Source organism: Oncorhynchus keta, chromosome 4 (assembly GCF_023373465.1).
Source record: "Oncorhynchus keta strain PuntledgeMale-10-30-2019 chromosome 4, Oket_V2, whole genome shotgun sequence".
NCBI classification, from domain to species: Eukaryota; Metazoa; Chordata; class Actinopteri; order Salmoniformes; family Salmonidae; genus Oncorhynchus; species Oncorhynchus keta.
This window is the reverse complement of record NC_068424.1, coordinates 20,000,047-20,021,616: the sequence shown is the minus strand read 5'-3', so window position 1 is coordinate 20,021,616 and position 21,570 is coordinate 20,000,047. Positions and strand designations below refer to the sequence as shown.

The following is a 21,570-nucleotide window of genomic DNA, read 5'->3' as shown; positions in this document are numbered from 1 at the left end:
ACTCTTTCCCCTTTTATCTTCCTATAGACCCTTCAGAAAACTCCAACCAGATCGAAACGGACTCCTCAACACCATCTCCCAAATGGCTCAATTCTCTTTTTTCGGTTTCTTTGAAGAACAAAAAAAACAGTGGGCTGTCTATATTCAGCTGGGTGCAGGACCAGACATGTTTTCCTATTAGTTCATAGCTATCCCTGATAGAAATCACATAAGTCAGTGGAGTTTTTGCACTCGGGATGAGGATGAATGGTGAGTGGACTATGGCTCAGGGGAGTGACAGAGTTAGGAATGGGGTCCATTTTGTGTCAACTCAGTCATCTTAGGTAATTGTCTAAATAACTTTACCATTGTCAGTCAACTACGTGACAACACCACATGATGGCTACTAGCGCAATGGTTAAAAGCGCACTCAGCTAACTAGCGCAAATGGCTACTAGGGCACACAGCCATTACCTGCAGGTCAGACAGACTTTGCACTCGGGGCACTGCCACCCGGCCCTCTTCAGGGGTGACACTCACGTCCAGACACGCCCCATGGTAGTGCTGCCCGCACGAGCTGCAGAAGAGCAGGTCCTGCAGGTCTCCAGCACTGCCACACAACAAGCACTTCACCTCCTCTTTAACTGTAGGTAAGGAGGAAAATCATATTAACCCAATGAGTCCCACGGTAACCCCTTTTAAACATTGTGTGTTTGAGTTACAGACTTCTGGGTTGTACCATTGGATTTGTACATTTCTTCTGCATCCGTCTGTGTGATTAACGTGGGCTGAGCTAGAGATGTTTGTGAGACAAGGGCAGATCCCAAGGGGCCCTGGTCTTTTTACAAAGACGTCTGTAGAGTCTGAATGATTTGAGTTACACCTAACTATTAAAAGCTACTCTCACGAACACACACATTACATGTTTTACTCTATGACACTAAGGCTGCACGAGTCGTCGAAGGTAAGGGTTCTTCTACATAGAAGATCATAGGACATCCCAGGACATAGTGTTTATAATATTGTAAGGGGCTCATCTATATAGAAGATCATAGGAAATCCTAGGACGTAGTGTCTATAATACTGTAATAAGATCACAGTTTCTGTCACAAACGCCAAACTCCGCACAGTTGTTAGTGACTAGTTGGATATTCATTTCCCAGTGAGTAAAAGAAATCTGCACTTACAGCATTCAAATTACATGTACTTTTATTTTTATTTTTTTTTATTTCACCTTTATTTAACCAGGTAGGCTAGTTGAGAACAAGTTCTCATTTGCAACTGCGACCTGGCCAAGATAAAGCATAGCAGTGTGAACAGACAACACAGAGTTACACATGGAGTAAACAATTAGCAAGTCAATAACACAGTAGAAAAAAATGGGCAGTCTATATACAATGTGTGCAAAAGGCATGAGGAGGTAGGCGAATAATACAATTTTGCAGATTAACACTGGAGTGATAAATGATCAGATGGGCATGTACAGGTAGAGATATTGGTGTGCAAAAGAGCAAAAAAAGTAAATAAATAAAAACAGTATAAAAACAGTATGGGAATGAGGTAGGTGAAAAAGGGTGAGCTATTTACCAATAGACTATGTACAGCTGCAGCGATCGGTTAGCTGCTCGGATAGCTGATGTTTGAAGTTGGTGAGGGAGATAAAAGTCTCCAACTTCAGCAATTTTGCAATTCGTTCCAGTCACAGGCAGCAGAGTACTGGAACGAAAGGCGGCCAAATGAGGTGTTGGCTTTAGGGATGATCAGTGAGATACACCTGCTGGAGCGCGTGCTACGGATGGGTGTTGCCATCGTGACCAGTGAACTGAGATAAGGCGGAGCTTTACCTAGCATGGACTTGTAGATGACCTGGAGCCAGTGGGTCTGGCGACGAATATGTAGTGAGGGCCAGCCGACTAGAGCATACAAGTCGCAGTGGTGGGTGGTATAAGGTGCTTTAGTGACTAAACGGATGGCACTGTGATAGACTGCATCCAGTTTGCTGAGTAGAGTGTTGGAAGCCATTTTGTAGATGACATCGCCGAAGTCGAGGATCGGTAGGATAGTCAGTTTTACTAGGGTAAGCTTGGCAGCGTGGGTGAAGGAGGCTTTGTTGCGGAATAGAAAGCCGACTCTGGATTTGATTTTTGATTGGAGATGTTTGATGTGAGTCTGGAAGGAGAGTTTGCAGTCTAGCCAGACACCTAGGTACTTATAGATGTCCACATATTCAAGGTTGGAACCATCCAGGGTGGTGATGCTAGTCGGGCATGCGGGTGCAGGCAGCGATCGGTTGAAAAGCATGCATTTGGTTTTACTCGCGTTTAAGAGCAGTTGGAGGCCACGGAAGGAGTGCTGTATGGCATTGAAGCTCGTTTGGAGGTTGGATAGCACAGTGTCCAATGACGGGCCGAAAGTATATAGAATGGTGTCGTCTGCGTAGAGGTGGATCAGGGAATCGCCCGCAGCAAGAGCAACATCATTGATATATACAGAGAAAAGAGTCGGCCCGAGAATTGAACCCTGTGGCACCCCCATAGAGACTGCCAGAGGACCGGACAGCATGCCCTCCGATTTGACACACTGAACTCTGTCTGCAAAGTAATTGGTGAACCAGGCAAGGCAGTCATCCGAAAACCGAGGCTGTTGAGTCTGCCGATAAGAATTTGGTGATTGACAGAGTCGAAAGCCTTGGCGAGGTCGATGAAGACGGCTGCACAGTACTGTCTTTTATCGATGGCGGTTATGATATCATTCAATACCTTGAGTGTGGCTGAGGTGCACCCGTGACCGGCTCGGAAACCAGATTGCACAGCGGAGAAGGTACGGTGGGATTCGAGATGGTCAGTGACCTGTTTGTTGACTTGGCTTTCGAAGACCTTAGATAGGCAGGGCAGGATGGATATAGGTCTATAGCAGTTTGGGTCCAGGGTGTCTCCCCCTTTGAAGAGGGGGATGACTGCGGCAGCTTTCAATCCTTGGGGATCTCAGACGATATGAAAGAGAGGTTGAACAGGCTGGTAATAGGGGTTGCGACAATGGCGGCAGATAGTTTCAGAAATAGCGGGTCCAGATTATCAAGCCCAGCTGATTTGTACGGGTCCAGGTTTTGCAGCTCTTTCAGAACATCTGCTATCTGGATTTGGGTAAAGGAGAACCTGGAGAGGCTTGGGTGAGGAACTACGGGGGGGGCGGAGCTGTTGGCCGAGGTTGGAGTAGCCAGGCGGAAGGCATGGCCAGCCGTTGAGAAGTGCTTATTGAAGTTTTCGATAATCATGGATTTATCGGTGGAGACCGTGTTTCCTAGCCTCAGTGCAGTGGGCAGCTGGGAGGAGGTGCTCTTGTTCTCCATGGACTTCACAGTGTCCCAGAACTTTTTGGAGTTGGAGCTACAGGATGCAAACTTCTGCCTGAAGAAGCTGGCCTTAGCTTTCCTGACTGACTGCGTGTATTGGTTCCTGACTTCCCTGAACAGTTGCATATCACGGGGCTATTCGATGCTATTGCAGTCCGCCACAGGATGTTTTTGTGCTGGTCGAGGGCAGTCAGGTCTGGAGTGAACCAAGGGCTGTATCTGTTCTTGGTTCTGCATTTTTGAACGGAGCATGCTTATCTAAAATGGTGAGGAAGTTACTTTTAAAGAATGACCAGGCATCCTCAACTGACGGGATGAGGTCAATGTCCTTCCAGGATACACGGGCCAGGTCGATTAGAAAGGCCTGCTCACAGAAGTGTTTTAGGGAGCGTTTGACAGTGATGAGGGGTGGTCGTTTGACTGCGGCTCCGTGGCGGATACAGGCGATGAGGCAGTGATCGCTGAGATCCTGGTTGAAGACAGCGGAGGTATATTTGGAGGGCCAGTTGGTCAGGATGACGTCTATGAGGGTGCCCTTGTTTACAGAGTTAGGGTTGTACCTGGTGGGTTCCTTGATGATTTGAGTGAGATTGAGGGCATCTAGCTTAGATTGTAGGACTGCCGGGGTGTTAAGCATATCCCAGTTTAGGTCACCTAACAGAACAAACTCTGAAGCTAGATGGGGGCGATCAATTCACAAATGGTGTCCAGGGCACAGCTGGGAGCTGACGGGGGTCGGTAGCAGGCGGCAACAGTGAGAGACTTGTTTCTGGAGAGAGTAATTTTCAAAATTAGTAGTTCAAACTGTTTGGGTATGGACCTGGAAAGTATGACATTACTTTGCAGGCTATCTCTGCAGTAGACTGCGACTCCGCCCCCTTTGGCAGTTCTATCTTGACGGAAGATGTTATAGTTGGGTATGGAAATCTCTGAATTTTTGGTGGCCTTCCTGAGCCAGGATTCAGACACGGCAAGGACATCAGGGTTAGCAGAGTGTGCTAAAGCAGTGAGTAAAACAAACTTAGGGAGGAGGCTTCTGATGTTGACATGCATAAAACCAAGACTTTTTCGATCACAGAAGTCAACAAATGAGGGTACCTGGGGACATGCAGGGCCTGGGTTTACCTCCACATCACCCGCGGAACAGAGAAGGAGTAGTATGAGGGTGCGGCTAAAGGCTATCAAAACTGGTCGCCTAGAGCGTTGGGGGCAGAGGATAAGAGGAGCAGGTTTCTGGGCATGGTAGAATATATTCAGGGCATAATGCGCAGACAGGGGTATGGTGGGGTGCGGGTACAGCGGAGGTAAGCCCAGGCACTGGGTGATGATGAGAGAGGTTGTATCTCTGGACATGCTGGTTGTAATGGGTGAGGTCACCGCATGTGTGGGGGGTGGGACAAAGGAGGTAACAGGGGTATGCAGAGTGGATCTAGGGGCTCCATTGTGAACTAAAACAATGATAACTAACCTGAACAACAGTATACAAGGCATATTGACATTTGGGAGAGACATACAGCGAGGCATACAGTAATCACAGGTGTTGAATTGGGAAAGCTAGCTAAAAACAGTAGGCGAGGCTAATCAGCTAGCACAACAAACAGCAGGTAAAATGGCGTTGACTAGGCAACTGGGCCGACAGATAAACAAACAAGCAGAATGGGGTACCGTGATTAATGGACAGTCCAGCGTGCGTCAGCTATGTAGCCAAGAGATCAGTGTCCAGGGGCAGCGGTGGATGGGCAGGGAAGCTGGGCTGGCGAGTGTTATCCAGGTTTTAAAAAAACTAACAATGACTAAATAGCTTGTAGCTAGTTAGCTGGTTAGCGTCTGGAGGTTCTTGAGTGTGTCATAAAAATAAATCAAAATTAAAAGTGATAGCGAATCCGTATCACAGTGGGTGAGGCAGGTTTCCGGAAGGTATAAACAAATAAAAATCAAAGAGAGATAGAAAGTAAATGGGTTCAGAAGTGTTTGGGATGAGGTGAGTCAGATGGTTAGCAGGCCTGTGCTAACAAGCTAACAGTTCGTAGGCCCGGGCTAGACAAGCTAGCCGTTAGCAGGCCGAATAGCAAGTAGGGAGATAGCGAGGGCTAGAGAGGTAACCTTTGGGGGACGTCGCGATGGGGTGAGTCTGTTTATTCCTCTTCTTGCGGTGACATCGACAGACCGGTCGTGGGCCCGGGTAATTGTAGCCCAGGATTATGCTACAGGAGCTCTAGTGCGCTGGGTGAGCTGGAGACACAGCGTTTCAGAAAGCTCGCGGGCCTTGGCCAGCAGATGGGTCTTTGGCGATGTCGCAACGAAAAAGCCTGTTGAAACCACCTCGGACGATTATGTCGGCGGACCAGTCGTGATGGATCGGCGGCGCTCCGTGTCGGCAGTAAAGGGTCCAGGCCAATTGGTAAAAGAGGTATCGTTGGGCCTCTTCGGCTAGTCGGGAGATGGGCTTAGCTCAAGGCTAACTGTAGCTTGTTTTGGGCCAGAGACGTTGGCCAGGAGTAGCCACTCGGACTTGCAGCTAGCTAGTTGCGATGATCCGGTGTAAAGGTTCAGAGCTTGCGGTAGGAATCCGGAGATGTGGTAGAGAAAGAGCAGTCTGATATGCTCTGGGTTGATGTCGCGCTGGTGTTCTAGTTAGCTTAGAAGACCGCTAGCAATGGCTAACTGAGTACGAGCTAGTAGCTAGTTAGCTGGCTAGCTTCTGATGGTGGCTCCGGATCTAATGTAAAGTATAGAAAAGGCGGATCCGTACCACATTGGGTGATGCGGGTTGCAGGAGAGTATATTCAGCTCTAGTTTGAGAGTGAGATTAAAATATGTACGAAATATATACAGAAAAAAAAAAAAACGAAGAAAACTATATTTACACTAGACAGGACGGGACAAGACAAAACATACGTCCGACTGCTACGCCATCTTGGAAGCAAAGATCAGGTTATCAGGTTTTTGCTTTGGTGGACAGTTATTTATTTATTGACATTTGTCAATAACACTCATGAATACAACTGTTTATGTCAAATTGTTTTTCTACCTGTAGCCCTGGTTGTCCTGAAAGGAAAATGGTAAAACACTTCATTGTGGGGCTAAATAAAAGGGCTGGACATGCAGATAAATAACTTCTCATTTTTGCTGGGATCTCGGGACTGATAAGAGTTTAAGGGACAGTTCATGGAGGGGACTTAATATTAAAAAGGGACAGTTCATGGAGGGGACTTAATATTAAAAAGGGACAGTTCATGGAGGGGACTTAATATTAAAAAGGGACAGTTCATGGAGGGGACTTAATATTAAAAAGGGACAGTTCATGGAGGGGACTTAATATTAAAAAGGGACAGTTCATGGAGGGGACTTAATATTAAAAAGGGACAGTTCATGGAGGGGACTTAATATTAAAAAGGGACAGTTCATGGAGGGGACTTAATATTAAAAAGGGACAGTTCATGGAGGGACTTAATATTAAAAAGGGACAGTTCATGGAGGGGACTTAATATTAAAAAGGGACAGTTCATGGAGGGGACTTAATATTAAAAGGGACAGTTCATGGAGGGGACTTAATATTAAAAAGGGACAGTTCATGGAGAGGGGACTTAATATTAAAACAGTTCATGGAGGGACTTAGTTCATGGAGGGGACTTAATATTAAAAAGGGACAGTTCATGGAGGGGACTTAATATTAAAAAGGGACAGTTCATGGAGGGGACTTAATATTAAAAGGGACAGTTCATGGAGGGGACTTAATATTAAAAAGGGACAGTTCATGGAGGGGACTTAATATTAAAAAGGGACAGTTCATGGAGGGGACTTAATATTAAAAAGGGACAGTTCATGGAGGGGACTTAATATTAAAAAGGGACAGTTCATGGAGGGGACTTAATATTAAAAAGGGACAGTTCATGGAGGGGACTTAATATTAAAAAGGGACAGTTCATGGAGGGGACTTAATATTAAAAAGGGACAGTTCATGGAGGGGACTTAATATTAAAAGGGACAGTTCATGGAGGGGACTTAATATTAAAAAGGGACAGTTCATGGAGGGACTTAATATTAAAAAGGGACAGTTCATGGAGGGACTTAATATTAAAAGGGACAGTTCATGGAGGGGACTTAATATTAAAAAGGGACAGTTCATGGAGGGGACTTAATATTAAAAAGGGACAGTTCATGGAGGGGACTTAATATTAAAAAGGGACAGTTCATGGAGGGGACTTAATATTAAAAAGGGACAGTTCATGGAGGGGACTTAATATTAAAAAGGGACAGTTCATGGAGGGGACTTAATATTAAAAGGGACAGTTCATGGAGGGGACTTAATATTAAAAGGGACAGTTCATGGAGGGACTTAATATTAAAAAGGACAGTTCATGGAGGGGACTTAATATTAAAAAGGGACAGTTCATGGAGGGGACTTAATATTAAAAAGGGACAGTTCATGGAGGGGACTTAATATTAAAAAGGGACAGTTCAGGGAGGGGACTTAATATTAAAAAGGGACAGTTCAGGGAGGGGACTTAATATTAAAAAGGGACAGTTCAGGGAGGGGACTTAATATTAAAAAGGGACAGTTCAGGGAGGGACTATATTTAAAGGGACAACATACTCCAAAAGGAACATTTCACTGAACACATGGACTGGGACGTAACTTTATGGACCATTACGTTAACATAAACGGTGCACATTTTTTCAAGAATCATCATGTGTAAAGACATTTTATTCAATGAGAAAGTAACATCACTTTGAATTTCACATACTAGCCAAAACATAAAAAAGGGTGCTTTGGCAAGACAGAGTGAATTTCATGAAACCTGTGTGACACTGATTCTGCAGCATGTCATTGCTGCTTGTGACCAAGGGAAATATCAGATGTGAAATCAGTTAGAATTGGTTCTTCAGTAAGAATCAGAATAGATAAGAGTTGGCATAAATAGTATGTCACTTATCGTAAGCCTTGTGTTGTGTCTAGTGTTGGCCTTTTGTCTACTAGACATCTATTGCGAAATCTAGTTATCCTCATTCTCCCAGTGGGACAATGGGTCTGTACTCACATCTTTGTGAGGCCAGCTGGAGGTGGTCTGGGCATAGGAGAGTGTGTCGGCGCAGGTCCTGGAAAGTTCCAGCGGCGGCGGCGCAGGGGAAATGGTAGGAGCGGCAGCAGCCTTCCTCACAGCACTTGATAGATGCTCCTAGGCGCTTACAGTATGCACAGCACTGCAAAACACAGACAGAGTCCGAGAGGGAGAGGGTGAGCGAGCGAGAATGAGACTAAGAAAGCTAGTTCCGATTCTTAGATGTTCCTGGTTTTCACTCAATATTACCCAACGGGGGGGTTGGGGGGGTGTTATTTTATTTGAAACTTTCTGAACATTGCAGACAGAAATAGAACAGAGCCTGACACGATTCCCTGTCAACCTGACAGAATCATATCTGTTCCAAAGAATAAATTTCTAACATCCTGCAGTTACATCCTCCTGAACAGACCCCCAGTTTAGCTGTTCAGTTTTAGTCAGACACTGTCATTGGAGGCCCTATGCTTGATCTACACTTGCTACATGGAATGCTTCTAAATAAGCACAGATTTTAGTTTTGGCACTTACTAAAAGTGTTTTAAACATCAATTCACACGTGCTAACAACAATTGTCAAGTTATTGACAAATTTCAGCTCTAACCCCTCCTAGTCTAAAAAGAAATGTTGCTTTTCCACATAAAATCTCTCATTAGTTTTCATCATGCCTCGCCATTGAAATTAAGAAGCAAAATGCATATCGGATTTAAAACCCAGGTTGAAGTTGAAGCCGACCTCGGTAATGGTAGAGAAGTGCTATTATGATTTTTAAAAAGACTGCTTAAATGAAGTGCTCTGGTACAAGGCGAGCGAACCTGGCAGTAGCACCTGAATATAGACTGACATTTAAACCGCGGCCCGAGAATGAGAGCTCGTCTTTGAATAATGAAAGCCATCAGGAGCAGAGAAAGAATGGGGCCTTGAAGTCAAAATGACTCAAGTCAGCACTTTTATGTTGCTCTCGCTCCCTTTCCCTCCCTCGTTCTAAAAACCCTTGGCCGGGGGGGGGGGGGCAACATGCAACAACCAGCAAACACATTTTTACACCGAGCGTTGGGCAATTACCGCCCGTGCACCAGCGACTTCCTTGAGGCATTGTCAATAAGAAGTTATTCTTAACTGACCTGACTAGTTAAATAAAGGTTTAATGGAGAAAAAAAGAATGGGAAGGATATTCTGTGGGATGTCGTCGAAGACAGGACCAAGCCCAGCGTGGGACGTCCCAGACAAGAACGTATTACCATAGAAATAGAATGAATAACAGACATTCCAATTCAAGTCAATGTTCCATAATTCTATTTCTATGCTCATTACACCCATCAACTATTCAGAGACTACATAGGGAGTAATGAAATAAAATAAAGTAACCCCTTCAAAATAATGTCACCCCTTCTCTTCAAACCATAATCCTCCATTGCTTTGTTGAAAAAAAATCATTAAACACGACTGCTGTAATCACATTACAGTGTGGTTCAGGGTTCTCTTTCCTAATCCACACCAAGCAGAATTATAAATATTTCATAAAAAAGGGAGAGTTTCCATCTCGCCATACCGATTGTTTTCTCCCAACAACCCCCGAAAGAGGCCTCGTTGAGGCAGAAGGATAGTGACCAACCCAACCAAAACTCTCCCTTCTATACAAAGAGCCAAAATGGCTACCGTCCAAATGGAGCAAACCTGAGAGGAATTGCAATGGATAGATATCTGGTCCAGTGCCACTGAGAATGGAACAAGGCCTTATGGGAACTGGACCAGACTGGTATCACATAGCAGTTTTCACACCATTGTGCCAACCCAAACCATACTGGTTTGGAAATGTTATTTCACATTATCCTTTTAGATAGTCAACTCAGTAGTGTGAAAAGGGTAATAGCCCAACCTTTCAAACACAGAGCGTAGAAGAACTGTGAGTTAAACTTAGAAACCTGTCGATTTAACATTTAAATATCTAGCAAAATTATGAAATATTCCATTGCCTATAAAAAATCTGTAGAAGAACGCAATACACACTGCTACACATAGTTTAGCAAGAAGAACCTGGCCTGTGTTGCTTCGTCTTACCAATGAGTCAGTCAGAAATTAAGTGGACCAGTCTGGTCCACTTCAACAGCAGATAAGGTGATAGCACCTTAAATGCAGGGCTACGGTGTAAGGGGCTGAAGTGTATCCTGATGTCCTAATGCCTGGGGGTTTCATGGCTCGCTGCCAAACGTTGTCACCTCACACTTGAAGGGCACTTGGGAGAGCTCTGACTGGGCAACCAACAGCCTCTGCCGAAAAACTATGCTGTTTCTATCACACACACATACAGTAGATAGGCCTACACATAATCATCCATAGGATAGGCCTACATACGATACTCATCCAAAGATACTAGTGTATGGGCTGCCTCTGTCATACACACAGGCTAACACATTTGTATTTATTTAACCTTTATTTAACTAGTCAAGTCAGTGGAGCAGCCAGAGCTGCCAGTCTGCATGGAGCAGCCAGAGCAGCTAGATCCGCCAGTCAGCCAGACTCTTCCAGATCTGCCAGTCAGCCAGACTCTTCCAGATCTGCCAGTCAGCCAGACTCTTCCAGTCAGCCAGACTCTTCCAGACTCTTCCAGATCTGCCAGACTCTTCCAGATCTGCCAGTCAGCCAGACTCTTCCAGATCTGCCAGTCAGCCAGACTCTTCCAGATCTGCCAGTCAGCCAGACTCTTCCAGATCTGCCAGTCAGCCAGACTCTTCCAGATCTGCCAGTCAGCCAGACTCTTCCAGATCTGCCAGTCAGCCAGACTCTTCCAGATCTGCCAGTCAGCCAGACTCTTCCAGTTCTGCCAGTCAGCCAGACTCTTCCAGATCTGCCAGTCAGCCAGACTCTTCCAGATCTGCCAGTCAGCCAGACTCTTCCAGATCTGCCAGTCAGCCAGACTCTTCCAGATCTGCCAGTCAGCCAGACTCTTCCAGATCTGCCAGTCAGCCAGACTCTTCCAGATCCGCCAGCCAGCCAGGATCTGCCGATCTGCCAGTCAAACTCCTGCCTGAGCCAGCCAGGATCTCAGTACTGGGCTTCCTCTCAGTACTGGGCTTCCTCTCAGTACTGGGCTTCCTCTCAGTACTGGGCTTCCCCTCAGTCCCGAGCTGCCCCTCAGTCCCGAGCTGCCCCTCAGTCCCGAGCTGCCCCTCAGTCACGAGCTGCCCCTCAGTCACGAGCTGCCCCTCAGTCACGAGCTGCCCCTCAGTCACGAGCTGCCCCTCAGTCACGAGCTGCCCCTCAGTCCAGTGGGGTTCTGGGTGAGGACTATTAGGCCATGGTCGGCGGCGAGGGTGGATTATCCCAGGACGCGAGGGGGAGGAACTATGACATTTATGGAGTGGGGTCCACGTCCCGAGCCGGAGCCGCCACCATGGACAGACGCCCACCCGGTCCCTCCCTATGGTTTTGAGGTGCGTCCGGGAGTCCGCACCTTAGGGGGGTTCTGTCACGCCTTGGTCTTAGTATTTTCTTTTATATTTTGGTCAGGCCAGGGTGTGACATGGGTTATTGTGGTGTGTTTTTTGTCTTGGGGTTTTGTGGGGCGTCGACGTAGTCTATGGCTGCCTGAGACGGTTCTCAATCAGAGTCAGGTGATTCTCGTTGTCTCTGATTGGGAACCATATTTAGGCAGCCATATTCTGTGAGTGTTTTCGTGGGTGATTGTTCCTGTCTCTGTGTAGTGTTCACCAGATAGGCTGTAATCGGTTTTCGCGTTTCGTTTGTTGTTTTTTGTATATTTTAGTTATTTCATGTATCGTCGATTCTTCATTAAAGAACATGAGTAACCACCACGCTGCATTTTGGTCCGCTTCTCCTTCAACTGACGAACGCCGTTACACAAGCCTAGTAGTGGCTGCATCATGTTAAAATACCCGGAATGGAGCGAAGCACAGGCAAAATCCAAGAGGAAAACCTTGTTCAGTCTGCTTTCCACCAGACACTGGGGAGATAAATTCAACTTTTAGCAAGACAATAACCTAAAACACAAGGTCAAATCTACAATGTTATACTTGAAAATGTATAGCAAGACCTGAAAATGGTTGTCTAGCAATGATCAACAACCAATTTGACAGGTATATTATTGATCTTTTTAAGAATGAATGGGCAAATAGAAAACTTAAACCCAGAAACACTTAGATGTAATCGCTGCCAAAGGTGCTTCTACAAAGTATTGACTCAGGGGTGTGAATACTATTTCTATATTTCATTTTCAATAAATGTTCAATGATTCCTAAAAACATGTTTTCAATTCGTCATTATGGGGTATTGTATATAGATGAGTGAGGAAAAAAGTATATATTTAATCCATTTTGAATTCAGGCTGTAACAACAAAATATGTAATAAGTCAAGGGCTGGGAATACTTTCTGAAGGCGCTGTACACACAGGCTCACTAATATACACAGGAGTGAGAGCTAAATTAGACTAAACTAAATTAGGCCGATTTAGGATGCAAATGCAATCAGACGAACCTGATATGGAGGTGATGATAGCTTGTGTGTGTGGGTAGTGTGTGCGTCAGCTGTGTGTGTGAATGTGTATGACTTTCAGAGCTGGGTAAGTTGTATGCCAGGCTGTCGGTGCATCCGAGTGTACATGTGCGAATAAAAGTGTGTGGTGTGTCACAGTGTGTGTTAACCTTCAGAGTTGCAGTCTCCTGAGCACCGTGACCTTTTCTGCTTTACACCCCAATGAGCCTCACTGTAGTGCCAGGGACAACCTTTAAAACAGGGCCCCATCTAGAGCTCTCACACATACACACACAAAACTGCCCTCAGACAACCAACCAACAATAGGTTTTTCAAATACACGCACACACCCTCTATCTCTCGGGCTGGGCGAAATGGCCAAAATATCAGAATATTTGGTGTTATTTTATGTTTTTTTATAATAAAAATTCTAACCCTGCTTTATGAGTAGTTCATGAACCTATGGCGGCAACACAAATAAGTGATTTCAATAAGGCTTTCTCCATTCGGATTATTTTGACATGATGGTGCAGACAGGTCACCCTGTTTCTAGCTCCTTATAAGAATTTCGCTGCACCTGCAATAACACCTGTAAAACCATGTACATGATCAATAAACTTTGATTTGATACTGTTCAATCACACTTCAAACTAAAATTATTTTCATGAAGATCATTGCTCAAACATTCTTATCGAGGCCTACACCAGCACTGGTACCAGGCTGTATTAGCTAGCGACATGTGCGCTAACTCTTAATACATGAAGCAAGCTCGATAACCGCCAATTGCTACTTAGCTGGCTAACAACACATTTTAACCGGAACTTGCTATGAAAAGAAACTAGCGGAGAGTAGTACGGTAAGAAACACAAACTAATATTGTAGTTCTAGAACGATTGTAGAAAGCAGCATCGTTGTCAACAACATCTTTCTGCATTTATCTGACCATGCAGACCGCAGAGTGAACGGCAAGAAAGTGCTTGTCAATTCAAATCTAATTGTATTTGTCACCGAAATGTGAAATGCTTTACTTACAACCCCCTAAGCGACAATACTTGAAAAGAAAAATAAGTGTTAACTTTTTACTAAAATAAACTCATTTGAATAGCGGTTCAGGAGTCTTATGGCTTGGGGGTAGAAGCTGTTTAGAAGACTTTTGGACCAAGACTTGGCACTCCAGTACCTGAGGGGGAATAGGCGTTGTCGTGCCTAAAATGGACATTACACTCTCTGGAGTTGCATATCACGTTTAACAAACCAAATATTGAAATACCGTTATAGAAGGTAAAGTTAAAAACCCAAATCGGTCCATACATCAATACCAGTATAAAGTAAAATATGGTATAATCGCCCTGTCCTAGCTCAATCCCAAAAACACACCACCAAATAAGTAATCATAGTTGCGCAAGTCCAACATTTCCACTTCCTCAATGAAGTCATCGTATTAGTTCAGAGTTTTATTTAGCCTCAACCAATATCGAGACAGCAAATTACAAGCTAGAATAGTCAATTATCTATAATGTGGCCTCCCCTGCACCCTCACAGTACATTGTGTTAAGCCAGGTGAGGTCACCGCCTGTATGGGGGAGGAACAAAAGGGCTATCTCAGGCATATTGGGCAGGGCTAGGGGCTCTACAGTGAAATAAGACAATCACTAACCAAAACAGCAATAGACAAGGCATATTGACATTAGGAAGAGGCATGTGTAGCCGAGTGATTATCGGGTCCAGAGAGTAGCAATAGATGAGTCAGGGATCCAATTCAGTAGTCGCTACTACGCTAGAAGGAGACACGGCGATTCAGACAGCTTGCTGGCCGGGGATAGCAGATGGGCCTCGGGGGATGTCGCAACGTTAGAGCCTGTTGATACCACCCTGGATGGTTACGTCGGCAGACCAGTCATGACGGATCGGCAGGATTCCGTGTCGGCAGTAAAGGGTCCAGGCCAATTGGCGAAAGAGATATTGTAGCCCAAGAATTGGCTGATAGACCTCTTCGGCTAGCCGAGAGATGGGCCTAGCTCAAAGCTAGCTCCAGGCTAACTGGTGCTTGCTTCGGGACAGAGACATTAGCCAGGAGTAGCCACTCGGAACGAAGCTAGCTAGCTGCGATGATCCGGTGTTAAGGTTTAGAGCTTGCGGTAAGAATACGGAAATGTGGTAGAGAAAAAGCAGTCCGATATGCTCTGGGTAGATATCGCGCTGTGCAGACCGGCAGGAATTGACCGGGCTGAGGCTGGAGTTAACGGTGAGGACCACTAGTAGCGGCTAACTGACTATTAGCTAGTAGCTAGTTAGCTGGCAAGCTCCTGATGGGCGTTCGCGGTTCTTAAGTATAAAGATCCGTACCCCATTGGGTGAGGCGGGTTGCAGGAGAGTATATTCAATCCATAGATTAAAATATATACGAAGAAAACGATAAATACACGGCACAGGACAAGACAAAAAAATAATTTCACTGCTACGCCATCTTGGATCTATGCCGGAGTGATGCTTCATGCAAATGTTTTTGATCAGTAGGTAAGTCCCAAATAGAAGGTAAACAGATTTTTTGTCATCTGTAGCATCAGACGCCACTGACCATTCAAAACAAGCTCAATAACTCAATGCATGCTACACCTTGCTATTGAATATGCAGTAACCTGTATGGCAGGCCTATTCTATCTTAATTTACCCAGTTTATCAAGAGATTTACCATTCAAATAAAATGATGACCATTATGTTGTTATACAGTTAGCTTGGTAAAAGCAAAGTGAATTATTGTTTGATTAAAACATATGCATACATGGCTGTCTCTGGTAAAAAAGAAAAAATATGTTTTACATTTTCAAATTGAATGATGTTGACTTATAATAAAATCTGGAAACCCCCGAATGTACACATACTGAGCTCGCAAAGAAACCCACTGCTGATCACAGATAGATAGAGAGAGAGAGATCAGGGGCATGTCCACTCGTGCACACACACACGGTTGAATCCTAACACCCACACCCCCAATGGATTGTCTGTTACATCTCACCTCTGTGCTCCCTGAGTCTATGGCTTTGTCCACGTAGAGCAGTGAATCCTGGGCCTCGCCGCGACACACCCCCTCGGACCAGGCGGCACAGTGCAGATGGGCACAGCACTGGCCTGTGGGGTCAAAAAGGGACTGGACATTGATGTCGTCGGGGAGGCCGATCTGACCCAGCTCGTCCCAGAACTTAGGGGCCAGTTCCTCACTGAAGGGGTCCGTGCTGCCGGGTGCCGAGGTGGAGTGGAGACCACTGTCCGGAGAGCTGACCCTGGGGAGGGGGGGGCGACAGGTCACGTTCAAGATCAAGATTATTTTTCACCCACATAGCAGTCAAACCGAACTGTAACAGCATAAATGTATGAAAAGGACAGACAAAGGACCTACACTAAAACTACTAAACATCAGGTATGGCACCAAAGAACAAAACTGGCCAATAGAAAAAGAACCACGAGAGAGCCTTGTATCCAATTTATGGGGATAGCTAAGTGGCAGTCCATAGTAGGGTTTAAAACCCTGGTAACCTGGATCGTCCCATGACAATTCCCGATTTCTTTTAAATTAATATTTCCCCCAATGTCATGCAGCAGCAAATTTGAATATTAGCTATTTTATTTTTGCCAACCAGGTCGACGCATGCAAACCCTTAGCCTAGCGTATTTACGTCACACAAAGTCGCCATCAAAGCACACACATAATTGACACTAACAGACCGCACACAAGACCCAAATGCAGTTTAGAGTTCTCATCAGGACTGAACATTCGATTCCAGTCTGACCCAAGCCATTTGAGCTGAAGGCCGAGCCCAGGCCTGATCCGACATCACAGAAATTAAATGAGTCCTAACCCCAAAAAAAGCCAGATTTCTAGAAAACAGTAGGCTACATTGATTTCACTCAACATTCTGTTGTTTTCCCTGTTAGTTAACACTATCAACATTTCACTTTACTGTGGCAATTGTGATCGGATCAACGCAATATTAGCAACTTTCAATGCAAAATACTGAAACAAAAGGAAATATGCAAGAGATTTTGTTTAAGGCAGAACGCATCGTAGTAGGAATCTATTGCACACGACTCAGCTCATACAATACACAGACCTGTGTGACATAACCAATTAGAGTTGCAGCAGGCCAATATGCAAACACACCATTGCTATATACATATGTGCCATTTACTTTGAACTGGACTGTGGTCGTGAGAGGATGCACTTGTTTTGAGATAAAAGTAAGAGCTGCATGTAGCCACGTGTGCACAATTTGTAAGTCGCTCTGGATAAGAGCGTCTGCTAAATGACTTAAATGTAAATGTAAATGTAAATGTACAGCTTTCTTACATAGGTATTCCTCTTGTCCAGATGGGATGGGGCAGTGCGATGGCGATTGCATCGTCTGGATCTATTGGGGCAAATTGTAGTGGGTCTAGGGTATCCGGTAAGGTAGAGGTGATATGATCCTTAACTAGCCTCTCAAAGCACTTCATGATTCCAGAAGTGATTGCTACGGGGCGATAGTCATTAAGGTTAGTTACCTTTCGCCTTCTTGGGTACAGGTAAAATGGTGGATGTCGTGATACATGTGGGGACAGCAGACTGCGATAGGGAGAGATTGAATATGTCCGTAAACGCTCCAGCCAGCTGGTCTGCGCATGCTCTGAGGACGCGGCTTGGGATGCCGTCTGGGCTTGCAGCCTTGCAAGGGTTAACACTCTGAAATGTCTTACTCACGTTGGCCACGGAGAAGGAGAGCCCACAGTGGTAGTAGCCAGTTTTAGCCAGTTTTAGCCAGTAGTCAATGAACAGCACAGCATTCAACACTGTAGTACCTACCCTCCAAGCGTATCATTAAGCTTGGGGCCCTGTGTCTGAACCACACCCTGTGCAACTTGGCTCTTCAGTAAGGCCATTCTACTGCCAATGTTTGTCTATGGAGATCGCATGGCGGTGTGTTCGATTTTATATACCTGTCAGCAACAGGTGTGGCTGAAATAGCCAAATCCACTAATTTGAAGGGGTGTCAACATAATTTTGTGTGTGTGTGTGTGTGATCTATCTATCTATAGTGTACCTTGACACTTGCCTACTGCTGAAATGCTCTGAATTATTTGAGGAGCATGATAACGCTTAGAATTTATGAACGGCCTGTTTTGCAATTCACAAAAATATCATTGGCAATCAAAGCTACTCTATCATTACTAACTATATCAGTTTCACTTGCTGTGAAATCTTTACAAAGTGGCGCAGCCAAAAACGCAATGTGGCACAGTGACAATCTTACTTTGGGAAAACCCTAAAATGGTGACCCTATCTTGATTTTAAACACTTAAATAAACACTTCAGATTTTAGCTTTATTTCCCGGGACTCAAGGGATACATTTTCACTACTCCCGGTATTGAAACTTGGTAGAATTTTTTGACAAATATGTATCCCTAGTCTTAAATCTGGCTTGATATCTGTGGCTGGTTGGGATAGGGGATGAGACATTAACAGCGTTTTTAACGGATTCAATGGACAATGATAATTGCATTACGTTCAGCTCCATTGATCATTAATTCTGGCAGTGCTATGACACTGTATCAAGGACAAGTCGTGCTCATTGACATTGTAAATCCCCACCATTCTCTCCCTCGGTAAGAAAGCGTCAGGGTAGAAGTTGCCCTTTGGCTAATGCACAAGAACTGGCTGTTCGAGCCCACACACACACACGCCAGCCTGACACACAATCTCTCCCTCTCTCATCCCCACCGGATAAAGCCTATTCCAGGATTTGGGGAATGGTAGTCTGGAGTCAGCTCTTTTCCCAGCCCAGGAAGCAGTAGGGTACTGGGGATGAAAGGCTACTGTATACTCCCCCTGCCACAACATCTGTATATACCTTAATAAAAATAACTATATTATACTGTTGTGTTGATTAGGGCGTGCAACGGAAAACATTTTTAAACATTTTTAAACACAATGCAACAGAAAACGTAGATTAGGGTTTCAGGGAATTTTCTTCCATCCAATGAACAAGGCTGTGGATGGGGGGGATGGAGGACGATCAAACACCGATGGGCTGTGGCTCTGACATGCAAACAAACCAGATATCAAAAGCTCCATCTATGAATTTAAGAGTGGTGACATTTCCCTACTACAGTGTTTATCCCAACTCCAGTCCTCAAGTAAATATTGTTGTTGTGGCCTCTGGACAAGCACACCTGATTCAACTTGTCAAGGGCTTGATGATTAGTTGACAAGTTGAATCAGGTGTTTTTGTCTGGAGCTATGACAAAAGCATTTGCTGGTGGGGGTACTGCAGGACCGTCATTGGGGAAGACTGCCCTACTAGACCCATCCCTCAGCTTTATTGCAAACAGAGATGCAGGGCTGCCATTGGGCTCAAAAGCGAATTACAGATTGTGCCTTAAAGGGAAAGCATTCCAAATGGAGGATTTGGTGGTGAAGGATGCAATGAGGGTTGGCCTCGTAGGCCCGAGCCAAAAAGCCTAATATGCAATCTCCTATCCCTTTTCCTCCACTTTCTCTCCCTCTCGTGTTCGCTCTCATTTTGCTCAGCTGTGGCTCGTACCTGTCTGAGCACATTCCGCACATAAATGTTATGTATGTTCGGCATGAAAACGCTGCTGCTTTAAAAAGCTAAATAACCTTCTGGAGGTCATGGACACGTCTTGTAGACAATTTGATCATATGCAAATCTTTTGGCCCCAAACATTGGCATTTTATTTTCACAACCATATGTAATTCCATTGGAAATGAGTAAGCTTTTGGAGAGGGACTGATGTGAATGACATATATGCAGCTTATTTGTGTGATATCAACAGCTTTTCCATGTGTTCATTTACCATAAAGAATCAAAGTGTTCAATCAAAAAACTACATTTGTTGAATCAGGCCAAACTGTTCGCTAAAGAATCCAACCATTGAGTATCCACGAGGCTTTTTATAATGAGTCATATTCATCAGGGTACACCGTATGAAAACGTTTCAAAATGTTGTTCAACGGACAACATTCCTTTTCATGCGTAGTGAACGCAACCCCAATTTTTCTGTCTTATCTAAACCAAGCCCATTTCCCACCTTGGTGGTTGATGAACGTGCTGACTACGTGTGTAAATACACTGTGGTCTGACTCTCTCTCCCTGGGACAGATGCCTCTCATTAGACAGAGTAGTGTTTCATTAGGCCTGTGATTACTTTGGGCCTGTCAGTCAAAATTACTTTCAATTAGATCACCTTAACGAGACCCTAATTAGCAACTACACACACATTCAACACACAGGGAATTAGAATATAGAGAATGAGACGGCACGATGCACGAATCAAAGTATGCATGCATACCTACACACAGAGGGAAAGAAGGACAAACACAAAATTGTTATTTATTATTTATTTAACTAGTCAAGTCAGTTAAGAACCAATTCTTAATTATATTGACAGCCTACCCCGGGCAAACCTGGATGAAGCTTGGTCAATTGTGCGCTGCCCTATGGGACTCCCAAACGCATCCGGATGTGGATTCCATCCCTGGATTCGAACCAGGGACTGAAGTGACGCCTCTAGCACTGAGATGCAGTGCCTTAGACCACAGCGCCACTCGGGAGCCATATCCACATGTAATCTGTCATGAGGTCACGCACCCCCTTACACAACTTTTCATCTTATCAACAGCCAATACAACATGCAGGGAGTGTGACAGTTCATCCTTGTCTCGTTAGGATACCTTCTCTACCATCTCCTCTGATCTCTCCAAAGCGGTGATTCATTGTGATCCTATTCAGGGCAAAACAGAATGGGGTCTGTCCCCAGACCACCTTAACACTTCTCTCACACAGTCCACCTTAACACTGCTAACAAACAGTCCACCTTAACACTGCTATCACACAGTCCACCTTAACACTGCTATCACACAGTCCACCTTAACACTGCTATCACGCACGCTTGTTATTGTTTTCATTCTTCAGCTCCCCGTCTAGAACTGGCACGGCGCCAGCCCTGGACTGACTGACCAATCATGGGGCTCCAAAGAAACAATGCATTTGGGCCACGTTGTCCCCGTCAGGAACCTTCCTGGGTGAGAGCATTACGTCACCGCCCCCTCAGGGAGGGAGGTGACACTCGATTGGGTGTCTTCTGACGGCAGGTCTTTGTCAACAGTGGATCACGTGAAGCTGAAAATGACGAGAGAGAGAAAATAGAGAGCAGGGCTAGAGAAGCTTGAAGGGCCTGCCAGTGAAATTCTCTCTTCCTTCATGGATTTTTATCCTCCACCCCATCCACCCCTCAGTCCCTTCCACCCCTCCAAGTAACTAATCACTGGTGCCATTTCAGCACCACAATAATTGACCCAAATTGAAATTGAGCACCTGGGTTCATTAGCATGCATTAACTTATTTGGGTCACGGTACTCCATCTATCTTTCTCCCTCTCTACCTACATGCCTCAAACAGTGCACAATGGGGAGACCACTAATTTAGTTTGATGGAGAAACTTGGACACAGGGGTTAATCTGTTTCCAGCCAGTTAGAGGCAAAGCCATGGGTCGAATTCATTAGAATACAGCGTGGCAATAGGTTTTGCAATGTAAATGGGGGAATTTGCAAGTTCAGATAGGCACCAAACAGAATGAAACGGACAAACATTGAGGGACTAACAAATATAACCCTTAACAATATTTCAGAGT

At 45.0% G+C, this 21,570-nt stretch overlaps 2 protein-coding genes across 8 annotated transcripts in view; both read right to left on the bottom strand.

Moving 5' to 3' along the window:
• The window catches only part of LOC118370518 (histone-lysine N-methyltransferase 2C-like), a 151,471-nt gene extending 150,881 nt beyond the window's left edge, over positions 1-590 (bottom strand). For all 6 annotated transcript variants that reach the window (XM_035755564.2, XM_035755578.2, XM_035755569.2 and 3 more), the window contains exon 1: positions 454-590. The gene's annotated coding sequence lies outside the window, so the exon portion shown is untranslated. The remainder of the gene's footprint in view (positions 1-453) is intronic.
• A 19,583-nt stretch (positions 591-20,173) lies between these two features.
• The window catches only part of LOC118382589 (histone-lysine N-methyltransferase 2C-like), a 58,802-nt gene continuing 57,405 nt past the window's right edge, over positions 20,174-21,570 (bottom strand). The window contains exons 6-7 of one of the 2 annotated variants that reach the window (XR_008104248.1): positions 20,806-21,058; positions 20,176-20,753 (exon numbers count right to left, since the gene is read on the bottom strand). Coding sequence is in view for 1 of the 2 variants with exons in the window: in XM_052503689.1 (XP_052359649.1) it covers positions 21,049-21,058 (10 nt within the window). In the remaining variant the exon portion in view is untranslated. Of the gene's footprint in view, positions 21,059-21,570 lie in introns of both variants that reach the window. The other variant, XM_052503689.1, reaches the window with a different exon arrangement.